The 16712-nt window shown below is 43.3% G+C and overlaps 1 protein-coding gene across 5 annotated transcripts in view; it reads left to right on the forward strand.

The window, feature by feature from the left end:
• LOC105494012 (HMG-box containing 4) overlaps positions 1-16712 on the forward strand; it is a 54140-nt gene that overhangs the window by 12127 nt on the left and 25301 nt on the right. The window contains exons 1-5 of one of the 5 annotated variants that reach the window (XM_071080489.1): positions 1890-1976; positions 6746-6844; positions 7508-7656; positions 8242-8320; positions 9094-10049. In XM_071080489.1, the coding sequence (XP_070936590.1) occupies positions 6814-6844; positions 7508-7656; positions 8242-8320; positions 9094-10049 (1215 nt within the window). In that variant the 5' untranslated portion in view covers positions 1890-1976; positions 6746-6813. Of the gene's footprint in view, positions 1-1889; positions 1977-2503; positions 6845-7507; positions 7657-8241; positions 8321-8427; positions 8543-9093; positions 10050-16712 lie in introns of those variants that run through there. The other 4 variants (XM_071080491.1, XM_071080493.1, XM_071080490.1 and 1 more) reach the window with 4 other exon arrangements.

Consider the following 16712-nt stretch of genomic DNA (forward strand, 5'->3'; position numbering starts at 1 on the left):
AGCTAACTCAGAGGAGAGCACCACAGAGATGTCAAGGGACCAGCCTGAGTTATCTCCCTGGATGTAACCCTGTCTGCAGATACTGGAAATTTCAATCATGTGAGCCAATACATTTTCTTCTGGGGAACCACATGGAAATGGCTTTCTGTCACAACTGAAATCATCCTGACCAATGGATTTAGGGCTCTGAAGAACAAAAAGGAAATACATCATTAGGGCTCTTAAATGCCTCAGAGGAAAGCCTAACATCAGGCAAGGTGTCCCAGCAATGCAATCTAACACCTTTTGGTGAAATTCATTGCCTGTCTTTTTGGTGAGTAGGATAGGAGCTGCGGAGAAAAAGGCCATTCTACTTTTATTAAGTATGTGCGGTTACATTTTGCAAATGATTTCAGCAACTTTATCTCAGGTGTTTTAACATCGCAGCACCTCACAGTTGTAAGGAACAGAATCAATCTTGTACTCAGTGCACAGGGGGAGAGAGCACGATAGAGCAAAAAGAGCACTGAACCAAGAGTCCAACAATCTGGCTTTTCATCTTTATCTGATCACTGATGAGCAGTGTGGTCTTAGACAAATCACCTTGCTTCTGTTGGTCTCATGACTACCTCGTCTTCAAGCACTCACCCAACTCTGCAATGGAAAATCTGCTAGGACAGGGGTTCTTAATTTTTGATGGGGCCTGAGTCCCAGGAAAACACACATTGCGCACATGATTTTACGTTGCATGGGGTTGACAACTCTAGAAGCCAGTCTACATCTCTAACCTCTCTGCTTTACAGTAACACCAGCTTTTGCTGGAGCGCTCCTCCAGTGAGAGGGAGCTCACTTCTCACAAGGAAGCCCATTGTACTATTGAACTGTACAAGAAAAATAAGTTCTTCATATATATATATATATATATATTTTTTTTTTTTTTTTTTTTTTTTTTTTTGAGATGGAGTCTCGCTGTGTCCCCCAGGCTGGAGTGCAGTGGTGCGATCTTGGCTCACTGCAACCTCCGCCTGCCGGGTTCACGTGATTCTCCTGCCTCAGCCTCCCGAGTAGCTGGGATTACAGACATGTGCCATGCACCACCATGCTCGGCTAATTTTTTGTATTTTTAGTACAGACAGGGTTTCACCATATTGGCCAGGCTGGTCTCGAACTCCTGACCTCAGGTGATCCACCCACCTCAGCCTCCCAAAGTGCTGGGATTACAGGCGTGAGCCACCGCCCCTGGCGTTCTTCTTCATATTAAACCAAGTTCTATACACTGTAATTTCTACTCATTGGTCCAAGTTCTCCACGGCAAATCAGAAAACTTGTTTCTCGCCTGTAAATGACATCTCTTCCTCTCTCTCTGAAGACTGTTTCTAACTAAAAAGTGTAGATGATTCGCCATGAAAATTATTTTACTGTACATTGTCACAAAGATAAGTTCTTCCACCTCACCCCTAATATGCCAAATGCTCAAATGTAGATGCTGAAGTCTAAATAAGCACGCTGCTATTAATCTGCATAGATCTAGGTTTTGCAAAGAGGAGAACTGCTGTATAAAAATATCTTGAAAGAAAACAGCATAGTATTTTGGGGAAAGCACTGCATTAAGAATCAGAAGACTTGGAGTAATACTCGGTCTCATATTCCAACTACCTGTGTATCCTTGGGCACGTCACTTCTCCCAGCCTGGTTCTCTTCTGCAAAATGCGACAGGAATGCAGTGAGGATCAAGTGAAATAATGTTTGTAAGCTTCTAGCGCAAGGCTGGGAACGTAGCAAATTCTCAATAAATAAATGCCAGCTCCCGCGCTCAGCAAGCTCCGAGTTTTATTCGATGCGCTCGGCGCTCTTGGTCGAGCGGGATTCCCCCTCCGGAGCCCGAGTCTGCGCTCTGGGCTCGACTGAGGCTCCCTGGCCGCTCGCGCTTTTCTCTCCTTCTCCAAGATGGCGGCGATCGGCGGCGCTGAGGCGGGATCCGGGCGAGTCGAGTGAAGGTAGCGGCGAGCGGAGACCCCAGGAGACCGGGCTGGACCCCCACCCTGAGGGGGCAGCAGCCCCGCCCCGCCGCCACCTGCCGCCCTGGGCCCGCGACACCACCTCTGGGGTGCCCCAGGCCCGTCGCGGCCTACCCCAGGGGCCGAGCCGGGGACTGGAGTAGCGGCCGCAGCCGCCCCCAGGAAGGGGCTGGAGCGGGCAGAAGGAGGAGGGCGGGCGGGAGCTGTTCAAACGGGGAAGGCGGGAAAGCTGCGGGGCCGGGAGGGGGCGTGCGGCCGCCCCGGGGGCCTGCGGACCCGGGCCGCCCCTCCCCCTGCCCGGGCCGTCTCAGCCCTCGGGGGCGCCGTAAGGCCGCCGGGGACGCGGGAACCCGGGTCCAGGTCGAGCTGTGCGGCTCGGAACCCGCGATGCGGGGGTCCCTCGGGCTGTCAGGGGATAGGCGCTCGTGGCCGTGGCCACGGGAGGGCTGGGGCCGCGGCTGGCAGGAGAAGGTACGAGGAGTTTTCTTCTTTTCCTTTTCATAGAGCTTTGTTGAACTAGCTGTTGCTGCAGAACTGCCGGGAGAATCCCACTCGTTTGCCGTGGGGACCACAAAAATGGTGGTCCTGGGGGCTGTTTGTGTAAATCACCGGGTATTGTGTGTATTCTTTGCGTGCAACCCGGCTTGGCCATGCCTTCGTGGTGGGAGCCTTCTCCGTGCAGGCCCATTTTCCCTCCACCAACTACTACTTGTAGATTCACTTTATAGCGTGCAAAAGCGGAGAAACATCTCTGTCCCCTCTTGCTGAGGGCTAAGCTGGTGGCTGATTATATTTCCTACTAATAGAACAAATTAAAAAAACTGAATCCCAAGTAAAGCCTGTTGATTGGACAAGGCTTGTCAAAATTTCTATCGCTGGTCTTAGGGAATGTGTGTTGTCAGCCAATCTGTGCGGTGGTCGTGGTTCCGCTTAATTGCACTGCAATGAGAGGATTCCATCCCCATCCCAGACTGTCGGGATCTCTGCAGCTTCCAGAGCTGGCAGGGGCTGGGAGTGCTGCCTAGGTAGGTCCCTGGAGAAGGGAGTGGCAAGAGGATTCGTAGTTACTGTGTTCGGAGATTGGAGGAAACCTGGACGAAGATGAGAAGGCATCACTTGCCTGTATCCTAGAAGTAACAAGAAAATTTCCGAAATTGCCAACCGGCGGATGTGCCTCTTCCTTTCCCTGCACTGACTGGCATTTTGAGTTATTGAAAGGAGTGTTGGAAGAAGATCTTGGACCTGGCTCTCATCCTGGAACAGACCTGGATTTCAGAATTTCTCTTACTGCCGGTTTACGGGACTCACTTTGTTTCCTTTTTTTCAATGCTCATTTACATTATGGGGTGAAGAAGCTTGTTGATTGCGGGAGCTCAAGTTACCTCAAAAAAACAAACATCTGAAACCTTTTTTTTAGTATAATTTGAAGTTGCGAAATAACAAAGTACTATATGTGAGGATTTTTTCCCTCCTAAATACTTTGGTCATCCCAAAGGCCTATGCCTGAACATAACTTGTATACTTGTCTACAAGAGAAAGAGCAACTCTGCCGCCTCCTTTTCATATCCTAAAGAAAAGTCCCCGAAGAGCTATTTAACAATTTGTGCATTTCATAAGTATACATTTTTATGGTACCAGTTTTTTACTTGTATCAGCAGTATGAAATAATGAACTTACGTTGTCATATCTTGGCACACTGAGACAAAATTATTCCTGCCTCTTGGGAGTTGACAACATTGAATTTTATAAACTCCCAAATTATTGACTTGAGAATGGGTTAACACCTGTTTCACATTTGCCAACATGTAATGTAATTATGACCTCCCTTTTCTAATGTGAAAATCAAACCTAGTATTTTTCATTTTCTTTAATCCTCACAATCTACTCTCTACCCCTGGACTCTGAATTTTCACAGATCGTATTCAAGACCTGGAAGGAATACCAGGGGTTCGTCTGATCTTATATAAATGTTGCCTGAACTCTGCCTTTCTTTCACACTGTTGCTTGAGATTTATCTGGTATCTTTCTTCTATGAGTCAGCAACCAAAACTAAACCCTGAGCTGCAATAATATCCTGATTTTAAAGAATGTAGAAATTCAAGGCCCATGATCTGCCCAAGCTGTGAGTGATAACAGTCCGTTGTGTTTAATTTTAGTTTTCCAACCTCTTGGCTGCCCCAGTTCTTTAGTGAATTGGACTTGTCTTCAGGCCTCATTCCTTTTTTTTCTTCAGGTTATTTAATCCAGTAAATTATAAAGTGCTCTTCGGTGTTTTAAAGAAAATGTAAACAGTGGCAGACCTAATCTAATATGTAATGCTAACACATTTTCTGTGTTGGCCTGTGCCTCTGAGAAGCAGTTCCTAATTTTCTATTCCCTTTCACACAACTTTTTAATCCACAAGTTTTTTAAAGCAGCCAGTAACAAGACCACGATACAGTCATCTTCTTTCTTTCTGTTTTCAGAGGTACTTATTTCTGTTCTGTTAAGTTGCCCAACTCTGTTTTATGTTGATTTTGATGTTACCAAAGGGAAGGCCTGTTTGTAAGTCTCAGGACCAGCCTCTGCTTATATTTACAAGTGCATTTTGTTGTTGACAAAACATTGATGACTGTATGTATGACATGGAATATTTAAGTTTTTTGCCATTATTTCTTAAATATTCTTTGCCAAAATTCATGCATGAAAATTCATGCACAGAAAGTGTTTAATTTGAGGTCTCCAGTGGTTCTTGGCGTTATCAGCCTATGAAAACCAATATAATCTGTATATTTTTCTTATACACTCAGTATTTTAGTGCCTTTGAGAGGGTATGCTGTTTTCAAATAAATGGATATAATTCCCTATATTTCCCTTGTCCTACCTGCACCCCTTTTGGAGTCAGCACCACTTGGGTGGAAAGGGGAGGACAGTAGTTTCCACTGAGAAACTTTCATCCTTAAATGCTGGAACATGAAAAACTGGCTACATTATGTATCTTGCCTCCTCACATTTTTATCTGAGGCCTGACCTTATGTCCCCTTCGTTTCCTGTGAAAAGGCCCTTCGAACAGGCAGTTCTCTAGTTTATCTTTAAAACAATCCAGTTAATGTAGTTTCATTACTCTAGTTTCTGTTACTTTGACCAAATCCATTCTTTATTTCACTTCTCAGAGAAGTGAAGAAATGCTTTATGTTTCTTTTCTTATAAATCATTCTTCGTAATGCTTCATTTTCCTATTCAGGCCTACCTGTACATTGTATTTTATCTGATTTGTGCAAATAAGTCTTTTTAATGTAACTTACGAAAGCTTCCCTTGTTAATCAAATTCATCTTTTCTTTCACAAAAGTTCCATGCTTCAGTATTGTCCACAGTTGCCTGAAGGAATTAGTAATGTGTCATTTAAGTGTCCTTCAGTATTTCTAAATCCCCTTATAATAATGAAGGTCAAATTAAATTTAAATAAATGATCAATTAGATTAACTTTGTAAGCATCTGACTTAATTGGATGAGAACATTGCCAAAATATTTAATATGTAATTTTAAATTTCCTGAAGGACTTGTGACATTACTTGTTCTTAAAACTTTTAAAGAACTTTACCTTGGCTGGGCGCGATGGCTCACACCTGTAATCCCAGCACTTTGGGAGGCTGAGGCGGGTGGATCATGAGGTCAAGAGTTCAAGACCAGCCTGGCCAAGATGGTGAAACCCCCATCTCTACTAAAAATACATAAATTAGCTGGGCGTGGTGGCAGGTGCTTGTAATCCCAGCTACTGGGGAGGCTGAGGCAGGAGAATCACTTGAACCTGGGAGGCAGAAGTTGCAGTGTGCCGAAACTGCCACTGCACTCCAGCCTGGGCAACAGAGCAAGACTGTCTCAAAAAAAAAGAAAAAAAAAAAAAAACTTACAGTGCATTTTATAGCATTGTTATCGTCAAAGTCAAAATGGACATATAAACTCAAATGCCAAAAAAAGATTGTAAAAATTCAATAAAACTCAATACAATATCTAGAACATTTAAATTATAGCAATTCTTATTAGTGAAGATCTTATTAATCATAAAAGTTTTATGACCAGTGGACAAATGATAAATATCTCCCTATTTTCACCTAGCCTTTAAGAAAGCCTTGGTGGTGGTGACAGCTGTCACATGGTCAACTGATGTAAGGAGTGTACCTGCTTTTACAATTACATAAATTTGAACAAATTCATGTAACCCCCCCCAAAATGCAAAAGAAATTATGCTCTAAAGATATTTAATATTCCTATACAGTTAATCATTTCTGTTTAAATTACAATGCAATAGATGTTACCAGTTCACCAATCCAGTTGGTAGGATTTTATGGTCTTCAAATGTTTGGTGTGATCTGTCTTCTCTGCGTCTTGCTTTACCTGTGTATTTTATAACCATGATTGAACCTATCCCTCTGACTTAATGTTGGTTTCTACCCTGTCTCAGTGTTGTCAGTCCTGTTGGCATTTCAGAAATTCTCATTAATTTTGAAAATATTTTTTGTATTGGAGGTATTTTATATACTTCCCCAAATGACAACTTTAATTCATGACTGAAATCTAATTAAGCCTAGTGTACTTCCTGCAGTATCAACCCCACTATATTTACAAAGAGAATGAGGAGGTGACAAGACACTCCTTTATTTCTTGCTGCCCTTCCAGTCGGCCCTTGGATCACTACACATTTCCATCTGGAAGGTTGCTTCTCCTCTGATTTCGCATTACAGGAGGGTTTTCCTTCTTTGTTTCTCAGACCTGGTCCTGTAGACGGGAAGGAGCCTGGACACAGTGACACATTCTCAAAGGCCCTGCAGGACCACCATGGCTTATGATGACTCCGTGAAGAAAGAAGGTATGACCCCATAATCTGAGAAGCATTCCAAAGGGGGTATCCTCTTCAATCCTTGCAGCCCATGGATATAGAGACCAGGACTGGGCACCACAGCCTGGACTCCCAAGTGATGGTCTAGAGCACTGTTATGACACTCAGCCTCCACGCCATCCCCAGACTGGGCCCATGGAAACGAAAACCAGGACAGGGGTTCCAACACGAGAGTCTGAAATATGAGTCTCTTAGTTTATTGGGGTGATCCCCTGCAGCACTCTTGGTCCTTGCCAGCTCCAGTGTGCAGGAGTCTGGGGATAGGAATCACATCCTGGACTCCCACAGAGAGCAGCACAGCACATGAATCATGAATCCTTATTCTTTTCAGCCTTTCGTCTGCAAGTCTGTGTCCACCTACCAAATCACAACTAAGAAATCATATCTGAGGTCGCACATGGGGCCTTTGCATAGCGTGGAAACATTGTTTCTTCAGGTTTGATTCTTGTATTTGCAGCCAGGTCATCAAGAAATATTCTGTTCCCCTGGGTCTAGCCCTGTATTTCAGTGGACTTGATTGAAACATTGTTTTAATTTGGAAATAGAGGAACTGTTGCATTACCTGCATGGTGATTTGGTCGTTACTTACTTGACTTTCTCATTTCCTTTCCCAAATAAACCTGTGCTTCTCAGATTGTTTTGATGGTGATCATACCTTTGAGGACATAGGACTTGCAGCTGGCCGAAGCCAACGAGAGAAAAAACGTTCTTACAAAGATTTTTTAAGGGAAGAGGAAGAAATTGCTGCTCAGGTCAGGAATTCTTCCAAGAAGAAGTTGAAGGTAAGTCCTAAAAATTTAAATTAGGAAAGTCTTAAACTACTTTTTTTTTTTTTTTTTTTTTTTTTTTTTTTTTTTTTTGTCTGATGCAGAGGTTTTTTTTTTGCTCTTGTGGCCCAGGCTGGAGTGCAGTGGCGTGATCTCTGCTCACTGCAACCTCCACCTTCCGGGTTCAAGCGATTCTCTTGCCTCAGCCTCCCGAGTCGCTGGGATTAACAGGTTCCTGCCACCAAGCCCGGCCAATTTTTGTATTTTATTAGAGACAGGGTTTCACCATGTTGGCCAGGCAGGTCTCAAACTCCTGACCTCAAATGATCCACCTGCCTCAGCCTCCCAAAGTGCTAGGATTACAGGCCTGAGCCACTGCACCAGGAAAGTCTTAAACTACTTCTTACCATATTTCCTAATATTTGAAGAAGGAAGTGTTTTTTAATAACTTTAGAAAAGAAAAATAAAATGTTGTGCGCATCTGTTTTTATTATTTCTTGTGCTTTGTTTCCCAAAGTCAGAAATCATCAAAGACAAGAGTGGTTCCAAACTGCATTTGCCTCATCATCTTATTATTGGTCAATTCTTCTTTAATTATAGGATAGCGAACTTTACTTCTTGGGGACGGACACACACAAGAAGAAGAGGAAGCACTCCTCTGATGATTACTACTATGGAGGTGAGGATGGGAATGGGCAACAGGTGGGATAAACACATCGCTGGTTCTTGGAGTCGGGGTAGGGGAAAGGGATCCAGATGTTGCTGACTCAGTGGCCTATTTAACAGGACAGTGGTTCTTGTTCTGAGTGCCGATAAACCAGTGTGAAGGAGGAGAGAGGTGGAGGGCTGGTATTTTGGAGGATTCAGCATAGAAGAACAGTCTGCATTTGTGATACACCAGGTACCAGGTTCCTTCTCCCCCCAATCATCCACTTATCTTGTGCCCATTGTTATCTAGCATCCCTTTTGCCATATGTAGTCCTCTGGCCTGCACCTGTGGGTCACTTCTCAACAAGTGTATATCCACTCACAGAACCAGTTTTCTTAGCTGTGTTATGCACGTAGCTGACGAGACTCAACTTTTCCCAGAATGGATTTGTCCTGAACACAGAAACAAATGATACTCTGTCTGCACTCTGAATTGTTAACTTCCCACAATCCCACAACTATAGTCAATTCTTCTGGGTATGTGCTCTTTGGTTGCTTCTGAAGACTCAATGAAGAGAAACAACTTTAGTGGCAAGAACTATATCCAGGGTCAGAGGCAGAATCCGCCAAGCCAAGAAGCACGAGGGCATCATTTCTTAATGTTAGGAATCAGTTAAAGGGTCTCCCTTCAGATCATTCCTGTTAGCCTCTTTCTCATGTTAGCTAGGTGCTTTTGATGAGAGAGGAAGCTTGTTAGAAGTTGCTTCCCACCATATTGACAGTACTTCTCCTGATTATTTCTAGACATTTCGTCTTTGGAATCGTCACAGAAGAAAAAGAAAAAGTCCAGCCCACAGTCTACCGATACAGCTATGGACCTGTTGAAAGCTATCACTTCCCCACTGGCAGCAGGCTCCAAGCCCTCCAAAAAGATGGGGGAGAAATCCTCTGGCTCTTCAAGCCATTCGGAGAGTAAAAAGGAGCACCACAGGAAGAAAGTCAGTGGAAGCAGTGGGGAACTACCCCTGGAGGATGGTGCCTCCCACAAATCCAAAAAAATGAAACCTCTGTATGTGAACACAGAGACACTGACCCTTCGGGAGCCTGATGGTTTGAAAATGAAACTTATTCTCTCACCAAAGGAGAAGGGAAGCAGCTCTGTTGATGAGGAGTCTTTTCAGTATCCCTCTCAACAAGCAACTGTGAAAAAATCCTCAAAGAAATCAGCTCGGGATGAGCAGGGTGCTTTACTCCTAGGACATGAGTTACAGAGCTTTCTGAAAACAGCCCGGAAAAAGCACAAGTCATCCTCAGACCCACATTCATCTCCTGGCCCTGAAGGCTGTGGGTCTGATGCCTCCCAGTTCCCAGAGTCCCACAGTGGTAACCTTGATCTTTCAGGGCTTGAACCTATTCTGGTAGAATCAGACTCATCCTCTGGTGGGGAACTAGAGGCTGGGGAGTTAGTGATAGATGATTCTTACCGGGAAATCAAGAAGAAAAAGAAGTCAAAGAAGAGCAAAAAGAAGAAAGACAAGGAGAAGCATAAAGAGAAGCGACACTCCAAATCCAAGAGAAGTTCAGGACTTTCTGCTCTGCCAGTGGGAGAGGTCACAGTGACATCTGGCCCTCCTCCCAGCATCCCTTACGCTGGAGCAGCAGCACCTCCCCCGCCACTTCCTGGCCTCCACACAGATGGGCATAGTGAGAAAAAAAAGAAAAAAGAAGAGAAGGACAGAGAGAGAGAGAGAGGAGAAAAGGTAAAGCATCTTTTAAGTGTGGTGGGGATAAGAGATGAAGCAGGTTCTTCCTGGATAGTCAATGGACTTTTAAGTTAAGTAGTTGAGGTAAACCATTGGGAATTAAGCACATTTGGGGGATATGTTGGAATGATATAAAGTATAAAATATTACCAGTGGCCCAGTCCGTCTGATACAAAAATAGGAGCAATCTTCTTTTTCTTTTATTTATTTATTTTTTTTGAGATGGAATCTTGCTCTGTCGCCCAGGCTGGAGTGCAGTGGTGCAATCTGGGCTCACTGCAACCTCCTGCTCCCAGGTTCACGCCTCACCCTCCCAAGTGGCTGAAATTACAGGCACCCACCACCACACCCGACTAATTTTTTTTTTTTTTTCGTATTTTTAGTAGAGACGAGGTTTCACCATGTTGGCCAGGCTGGTCTCAAACTCCTGACCTCAAGTGATCCACCCACCTCCACCTCCCAAAGTGCTAGGATTACAGGCATGAGCCACCATGCCCGGCCTAGGGTTTCTTAATAGAGTTACTCTCCCGTTGTGCCAGGAATAGGTTTAGTTACACTGTGGCTTATTCCAACTAGTTCTTAGAATTCATAGAAGGAGCTAAACCCAGTTTCTTTCACTTAGCATCACTGTCTGCTTAGGGCAGTTGGGAGATGTCAAAAGGTGTTCTTTGAGTTCATTTTGAAAAATAGACTATCGGCCGGACGCGGTGGCTCAAGCCTGTAATCCCAGCACTTTGGGAGGCCGAGACAGGCAGATCACGAGGTCAGGAGATCGAGACCATCCTGGCTAACACGGTGAAACCCCGTCTCTACTAAAAAATACAAAAAACTAGCCGGGCGAGGTGGCGGGCGCCTGTAGTCCCAGCTACTCGGGAGGCTGAGGCAGGAGAATGGCGTAAACCCGGGAGGCGGAGCTTGCAGTGAGCTGAGATCCGGCCACTGCACCCCAGCCTGGGCGACAGAGCAAGACTCTGTCTCAAAAAAAAAAGAAAAGAAAAGAAAAGAAAAATAGACTATCAAAATTGGTAGAACACTGAGCAATCAAGTTAACAGAATAGCTAATGACTTTCCACCAGCTGGTGTTGGCTACTTTCTGGTATTCTTTTCAGTGTCGAATGTATGTTCTTTTACTGTCTGAGTGCTTACTGTATGCCAAGCTCAATGCTGTAGATAGTACCAGGAAGTAAAAAAACAAGCAGGACATAGTTGACTTTAGGGAGCTCACTGCTGATTAGAGAGATAGGAATGATAAATCAGTCACCTTGGTTTGATTTCTTTCCTCACAATTCAACAATTTCTAGCAGTGAACTTTAGGGTCTCGTAACTATGTCATTAAAGGTTTCTTTTTTTATTTATAGTTCTGCAAAATGCAATGTGAAATAAAATCTGGAAGAAAAGCTACTAAGAATGAGAAAATCAAATGTATTAAGAATCTGGGGCTGGATGTGGTGGCTCACCCCTGTAATCCCAGCACTTTGGGAGGCTGAGGCAGGTGGATCACTTGAGCCCAAGAGTTCGGGACCAGCCTGGGCAACATAGCGAAACCCAGTCTCTACAAAAAAAAATACAAAAATTAGCCTGGTGTGGGGGTGCACATGTATAGTCCCAGCTACTCAGGAGATTGAGGTGAGAGGATTGTTTAAGCCCGAGAGGTGGAGGCTACAGTGAGCTATAATCTTGCCACTGCAACTCCAGCCTGGACAACAGAGTGAGACTCCCTGTCTCAAAAAAAAGAATCTGGGAATGGGAATTCTCTGCTGTAAAGGTTGCCTTTTAAGAAAGTCTGTTTATATCTATCTGTTTATGTCTCTCTATAGATCTATATCTGTTTATATCTATTGGTATGTATATACATATATATATATACACGTATCTGTTTATATCTGTCTCAAAAAAAAACAGGACTCTACGACTGAGCCAGGAATCAGTGTGAACATAAAGACCTGGATATTCCAATACTAAGTCAGGTGTTATTCAGTTGTTTATTTGAAAATTGCTTTATGAAATAAACACTATGTGTTCTTTATAAGATTCTGTTTATCCTAAGAATTTCCAGTCTAGTGACGTGATAATGCCATGAACTAATCATCCAATGCTGAATGTCGGAGCACAGGGTAGTCAGGGAAAGCTTGAAGAAGGAAAAGGTTTCAGTGGAAGTGGACACATGGAGGCAGAGAGATGTTCAGGAAGCAGCAGAGTAAAATAACTCTACCTATGCAATTCCAGCTGCCTGGTAAATATTTCTACTCGAATGCCTTGGGTACCTCAAACCCTTACTTATGTCACTAATGGACATAACCTACCTACATCTTCTGTATTGCCAGTATCCCGCCAGTCAACCCAAACTCAAAACTGAATGCTTATCGCTTTTCTCAACATTTTATTATGAAATTTTTCAAACAAAAAGGATTGAAAGAATTGTATAATGAAAACTGCATATTCTCCACCAGGAGTTTACAGTTAATATTTTCTTTTTGCTTTATCATATATCTGCCCATCTTTTCATCCACCAGTCCATGTTATCTTTCTTAATGTATTTCAAAGTGAATTGCAGGTAACATACACTTCACCCCTAAACACTTCAGCTTACATATCATTAACCTGAGTTTAATATTTGTTTTCAGGAATTTGTAAATATGAAATTTACATATAGGGAGGCTGAGGCAGGAGAATAGCTTGAACCCGGGAGGCAGGTGCTGCAGTGAGCCAAGATCACGCCACTGCACTCCAGCCTGGGCGACAGCGCGAGACTCGGTCTCAAAAACATGAAGATAAAATTTACATATGGTGAAATGCATAGACATTGAGTATATAATGAGTTTTGATAGATGTACTCACCTGTGTGGTGAAGCCTCTATCAAGATACAGACATAACCATCATCCCAGAGAACTCTCTCATACCCCTCTCCAATCCATCCCCAATCCCAGAGCTGACAACTGTTTGGATTTTTTCCAGTCTCATGGTTCACTTTTACATTTCCCCCTTCCCTGCTCCCTTCCAACTATTTCTGCACAAATATTAAGCTTGATGGTCTTCCTTCTTAATATCTTTCAAGCCTTTAGCTCCTCCATTACCACTGCCACTGTCTTAGGCCTCATTCCTTTCTAAACTTACTGTAATAAGTGGCCTTGTTTTGTTTTTTTATTCTTCTACCGTGCAGTTAATCTCACACATTGATGCCAGAGTAATCTTAATCTTAAGTAGCACCTTGATGATGGCAGTCCTGTGTTCTGCATCTTCAGTGAATTCTTACTGCTTTTATGGTAGACTCTAAGCTCCAAGAGGACCAGGACCACGTCTGTCTTGGTATCCCTAGCGTTTAACCTGCCATCTGGCCTATTGTAGACAGTCGGTAAATACTTGTCAAAGGAGTAAATATCAGGTAAGTTCAAACCTTGGCCAAGCATTCATTTAAGTGTCTGGATTTAGCCTAATCCTCCCTTTTCAGCTTTACCTTTTATTAGTCTATTGTACATACACTGTGTGGAAATCAGACTTGTTTCCCATACATTCTTATCTCTATTCCTTTGCTCATTTTTTACAGTGACCTTCCTCTTCTTACATATTGAAGCTCTGCCCTCTTTGCAAGACCTAATCAAATGCCACCTCTTCTAAGACATCCTGAACACCCCCCATTAGAGTTAACATCTAAACTCCCATATTACCTTGCTGTCTTATTGCACTTATTTTCTTTCTTGTATTGATTGGCATTATCTTTATACATATTCTCTTTCCCTTACTAAAGACTATAAGGGAAGACTGGTTCTTAGAATTCATAGAAGGAGCTGGTGCAGTGGCTCACACCTGTAATCCCAGCAGTTTGGGAAGCGGAGGCAGGTAGATCACGAGGTCAGGAGTTCAAGACCAGCCTGGCCAACATGGTGAAACCCCATTTCTACTAAAAATACAAAAATGAGCTGGGTGTGGTGGCATGCGCCTGTAATTTCAGCTGCTCTGGAGGCAGAGGCAGGAGAATTGCTTGAACTTGGGAGGCGGAGGCTGCAGTGAGCCAAGATTGTGCCACTGTACTCCAGCCTGGGCGACGGAGTGAGATTCCATCTCAAACAAAATAGAATTCATAGAAGGGGCTACACCCAATTTCTTTAACTTCTCAGCGCTGTCTGCTTGGGGCAGAACATAAGCTCCTTTACCACCTTATAGTATCTTCAACTCCTCAATGTCCTTAGTAAGCACTTTGTAAGTATATGTCAAATGAGTGAATATGTGGATGAAAACATAGTACTGAAAAGGTAGGTCAGGAGCAAATTGTAGAGAATCTTAAATGCCAAAATAAAGGACTTGGCAGCGGGCAGTGTAGGGTTTATAAGCAAGATTTAGTTATGATCTAAATGATAAGAATAAAATGATAGAATTGTACAAGGTAGATTAGACTAGGGAGAGACTAATAACCAAGAGAGTTATTATAGTCCAGAAGGTTAGTAATAAAAACCTAAGAGACAAGAGGATCGCTTGAGTCCAAGAGTTCAAGACTGGCCTGGGCAATCAAGCAAGATCCAGGTGTGGTGTGTGACTGGAGTCCCAGCTACTCCTGAGGTGGAAGTGGGAGGATCACTTGAACCCAGAAGTTCCAAGCTTCTGTGAGTTTTGATTGTGCCACTGCACTCTAACCTGGTTGACAGAGCAAGACCCTGTCTCTTTAAAAAAGAATTTTTTAAAAAAAGCTTGAGAGAAATAAAATTGAAGAGATCGATTCAGGAGAGGCTCTGAAGGAAAAATTGACAAGATCTACCTAGAGCAGGGGTCCCCAATCCCCAGACCACAGACCAGTAGCCATACATAGCCTGTTAGGAACCAGGCCACGTAGCAGGAGGTGAGCGGCGGACAAGCCATAGAAGCTTCATCTGTATTTACAGCCACTCCCGTCGCTCACATTACTGCCTGAACTCCACCTCCTGTCAGATCAGCAGGAGCATTCGATTCTCATAGGAGCACAAACCCTGTCATGCTCTACCCTGTCGCAAACCCCAAAAGGCTCCTTATGAGAATCTAATGCCTGATGATCTGTCACTGTCTCCCATCACCCCCAGATGGGACCATCTATTTGGAGGAAAACAAGCTCAGGGCTCCCACTGATTCTACGTGATGGTAAGTTGTATAATTATTTCATTGTATGTTACAATGTAATAATAATAGAAATAAAGTGCATAATGTAATGCACTTGAATCATCCTAAACTCCACCCCTGCCCCTGCCCCTGCCCCAGGTCCATGGAAAAATTGTTTTCCATGAAACCGGGCCCTGGTGCCAAAAAGGCTGGAGACTGCTGACCTAGTGGGCTTGTATCTGGGAAGCCAGAAATATAAATGAGTCTAAGAAATATCTCTTCAGCTTTGAACCTAGATACGTTGGAAAAATAATAAGCTCTTCAAAGTTAAGGACTTATCTATAATTTGCCCATGTGGCTAGCAGTTGCTAGTGAAAAATGAATTTTAGTTTATAGCAAAAACCTTATTAAGAGTTAATATTTGATTGTGGCTGTCCAAAAAATCTGAAGTAGTCATAATCTGAATTTAATCATTTATTTGTCCAGCAAATATTTGTAGTGTATACACTGCGGTTTTTAAACCTGATTTATGCATAAAAATTCCTGTAAACCTTTTTAAAAATATATTTTCCTGGGTTGTGTTTCAGTGTAGAAAAGAACTATATAAAAGTCAGGGACAGGCAGGCACAATGGCATGCACCTGTAATCCCAGCTACTTGGGAGGCTGAGGTGGGAGGATCACCTGAGCCCAAGAATTTGAGACCAACCTAGGTGATACAGCAAGACTCTAGCTCTTAATTTTTTTTTTTTTTTAAATTAACCAGGCACGGTGGCAAACACCTGAGTTTCAGCTACTTAGGAGGGGGAGGCAGGAGGATTACTTGAACCCAGGAGTTCACAGCTAGCTGGGCAATATGACAAGACTCTGTCTCAAAAAAATAAATAAAAAGTCAGGGACGAAGTTCACCCAGAGATAGAAAAGAATGATTTAGGAGCAGTGTTTCTTCAGCCTACAGTGAGCAGAGACTGGAGAGACAACTGTTAGAAATGCCACAGGCCTCTGTGGGCCCCTTCTACCTTCAATTCTAGGACGAGGACTCTAATAAAAATAGAGAAGGTGAGAAGAATAGCTGGTTTTGGGAGAAGATAAGTTACATTTAGATCAGGAGATTCAGCATAGCTAAGTGGTTGAGAGCATAGGCGTGGAGCCCACCTGAGTCCAGTTCCTGGCTCTATTTGACCACTTAGAAACAATGTGATGTTGGATAAGTTACAGAACAACTCTAAGTTGAGGATAATAACAGACTTACCTCCTAGGGTTGTGAGGATTAAATGAGGCAATACATGCAAAAATGTTTAGGACCTGGGTGTGCCAAGGTGCTCTGGGATGCCACATCAAACTCACCAGGATAATGCTTGATATTTTAAATACATTTTGAGACACACAGCAATACTTGACATCTCTCAGATACCTTATGAACTACTAGTTCAAAGTAATTCCCAGTTTCAACGAGGTATGTTACATTCTTTTCAGTAGTGCCCTATCTTTTCAAAGCCAAATGTGTGTGCTCTAGAGGTAAAAAGCAACTACCACATTGAAAACCCACATAAGCACTGTGAACCAAGAACATTGGAGAACTTTGTCTTTGCACAAT

Source organism: Macaca nemestrina, chromosome 15 (genome assembly GCF_043159975.1).
Source record: "Macaca nemestrina isolate mMacNem1 chromosome 15, mMacNem.hap1, whole genome shotgun sequence".
Taxonomy (NCBI): Eukaryota; Metazoa; Chordata; class Mammalia; order Primates; family Cercopithecidae; genus Macaca; species Macaca nemestrina.